Source organism: Branchiostoma belcheri, unplaced genomic scaffold (assembly GCF_001625305.1).
Source record: "Branchiostoma belcheri isolate BF01 breed outbred unplaced genomic scaffold, Haploidv18h27 scaffold205, whole genome shotgun sequence".
Classification (NCBI taxonomy): Eukaryota; Metazoa; Chordata; class Leptocardii; order Amphioxiformes; family Branchiostomatidae; genus Branchiostoma; species Branchiostoma belcheri.
In genome coordinates this window covers 330,416-333,015 of record NW_017803547.1, presented here as the reverse complement: position 1 = coordinate 333,015, position 2,600 = coordinate 330,416, and the positions used below count along the sequence as shown (strand labels likewise).

The window sequence follows — 2,600 nt, the reverse complement described above, 5'->3', positions numbered from 1 at the left end:
GAGCAGTGCAGCGCACAAAAAAAAGCCCGACGTTTGGGGGGAAGTCACCCCACACGGCGAAACGGCTTCTGATTGGCTAACGGCAGGGGATCGTCCATGGGCGTGGCTCCCTCCCTGCCCCACCGCACATGCGCAGAGCAGAATAAGCAGAAAATCCGCCAGTTTGTCCTTCGAGTTACCGGCCAGAACAAACAGCCGAGACCAAGGTCCATCTGGCAAGCTGTACGACAATAATGAATATTCAGCAGTTCCATTGTGTACCGGGGGGTATAAAAACCCGGCAGAACCGTCACCGGGCCTCACTCAGCTTGACTTCAACACAAGACAAGTTTGAAGCACCAAGATGAAGTTGGCACTCTTTTTCCTGGGCGTCTGCCTGGCGCGTAAGTACAGCCTTTTCTCTACCTCTGTCTCTTTTATTCATCTCTTTAGCAATTCGTTTATTCCATCCATCTGTAAGCCAGGCGACTACAAATGTTCAGAAACCTTTCTTGTTCTAAAGAGCTAAAGCGACAATCTCTAACCAAAGATGAGCGCATCTAGATGTAGGCCACTTTGCCTAGTTAGTGTTCCAGTACTTAGTGTCTGTACTCTGGATTTGTAACGCTCGCCCTGGTTGCTTCTCTTTTATTTTATTTGCCATTCATCGCTTGAACCATTTTGCCTGGCTTCAGATTTTCACCATAAGCAGAGCCTTGCAATGTGTTGAGCCATTGTATATTGAAGCAAATCAAATTTCTGTACTCTGGAGTTGTAGCATGATGCACTATGCCGACCCGGCCGCTGTGTGCCGGTTATGTTAGTAATGCAGTGATTTTGTGGAAGGCCTGGCTATTCTGGAGTTGTGTTGGGGCTGCCTTAACACATAGAATAGACGCGGACGCATGGCTATATTATCTGAGCAACTCTTAGGCCTAAAGGCGATTTGGACCAATAGAACTTTAAATTTAAAGAAGAATGCATCGATGCAATTGTCGCTTTTTCAGAAATGTAAATTTTCTGACTTTAGTCCAATTTTCCGTCAAAGTCCGTTTTTGCATCACCTTTTGAGTTTCGCGAACTACGGTTTGCCTGTAAGCCGCACGGTGGCGAAAGAAAATCGTCTTTTGCTTCGCCTCACAAATTAAGCCGGCAAAAAGCCATTTTCTTCCCTTACGATAAAAGTCGACCGCATACCTTTAAGTGAACTTAGCGCGTCGTCTTGGCGTCTTGTATTTAAGCACCTTAGATCGTCTTGTAACTTTAAGATGTCTTAATTTTTGTCCTTCTCTCTCTTTCCTTCCACAGAGGCTACCCTGAACCCCGAGGACCTGAAGGACAAGGGTGAGTACTTTCCGCCATTTTGTCCTTGAAACATTCGAAAAGTTACGCAGTTTTAGATTGCTGCACCACTCTTCAAATTAGGGTAACATTTGGTGCTTGTAGTGCTTTGGTGACTGTCCGTTCTGAGGTAGTGGTATTAGACGAAGACTTCTTACATTTTAGTCTTGAAAGGGGAACTTAAAAGTTCCTTGGGGGTGAGAAAGCTAGGTTTTCTTCGCTGTTTGCTTGTCAGCTACTTTGAAATTTGTATGAGTCAACTTTTTTTTCCAAAGCCGTAGTTAAATGCCCCCGGACTTCGGACAAGTTAAAGCGTGCTCCAAGCGAACAGCTGATTCAAACTTTTTTCTTTTGTTCTAAACAATGAGCTCATATGTTTGTCCAAACGGGGACCTATGTAGGCGGGGCGACTTCTGATTGGCTGGCTAGGAGGACTCTCCTCTGATTGGTTGACCGTGTAATCTATAGGGGTGGTGACGTGGCGGGGGTCTCAGATTTCCAAAATCTCGATCCGTTCCGGCGTTGTGATTGGCTGACCGTGTAATCGATATGGGTGGTGACGTGGCGGGGGTCTCAGATTTCCAAAATCTCGATCCGTTCCGGCGTTGTGATTGGCTGACCGTGTAATCGATATGGGTGGTGACGTGGCGGGGGTCTCAGATTTCCAAATTTCGGTCCCTTCCTGCGTCGTGATTGGCCGGCCGTGTAATCGATACCGCCGGTAACGTGGTGGGGTGTAGGATCAATTTTCAGCGGTTCAGCGTTATTTGAAACGGTACTTTGTCCCCGGCCCGCACATTGAAACATTACTCAACTGAGACGTGTTTGCGTAATGGTTAGTCCGTGTGGCTTATCGGCCGCATATCGCGGTTGCTGTTTGCAGTTAGGCGGACCTAGGAGTAATCTCTGACCAGCCGTACGTGGCGCAGGCAAAGCCGGGGCTGCACAGTTAGGCAGATTCTGCTACCGTCACTACCCTGAAAAATTAGTGACACCGCCGTGACTTCTATTGTACGGATTTTACACAATTTTTATGCCTTTTGTGTGCGGCGACCATTTACACAAACATCACAACATATTAAAATCAGAACGTTTACACATATTTTTTTTTTTTGCTGCAAGTAAAACTTTGAAAGTGTCTGTAGGGGTTGGTGCATTTTTTGCAGAGGAACAGTTTTCTTTTCCTCATTTTCTTTTAGATTTTCTATTTCGGTTGATATTTTGGCCTTGCTTCAAGCAAACTCTTAAATAAATGGCTACAAAATTAAACTTCACTTTTC

At 45.8% G+C, this 2,600-nt stretch overlaps 1 protein-coding gene across 1 annotated transcript in view; it reads left to right on the top strand.

Annotated features, from left to right (window-relative positions):
- The first annotated feature begins 267 nt into the window (after positions 1-267).
- Positions 268-2,600, top strand: part of LOC109469508 (vitellogenin-6-like) — a 24,688-nt gene continuing 22,355 nt past the window's right edge. Inside the window, exons 1-2 of the mRNA XM_019768033.1 lie at positions 268-383; positions 1,288-1,323. Of these exons, the coding sequence (XP_019623592.1) occupies positions 344-383; positions 1,288-1,323 (76 nt within the window). The 5' untranslated portion in view covers positions 268-343. The remainder of the gene's footprint in view (positions 384-1,287; positions 1,324-2,600) is intronic.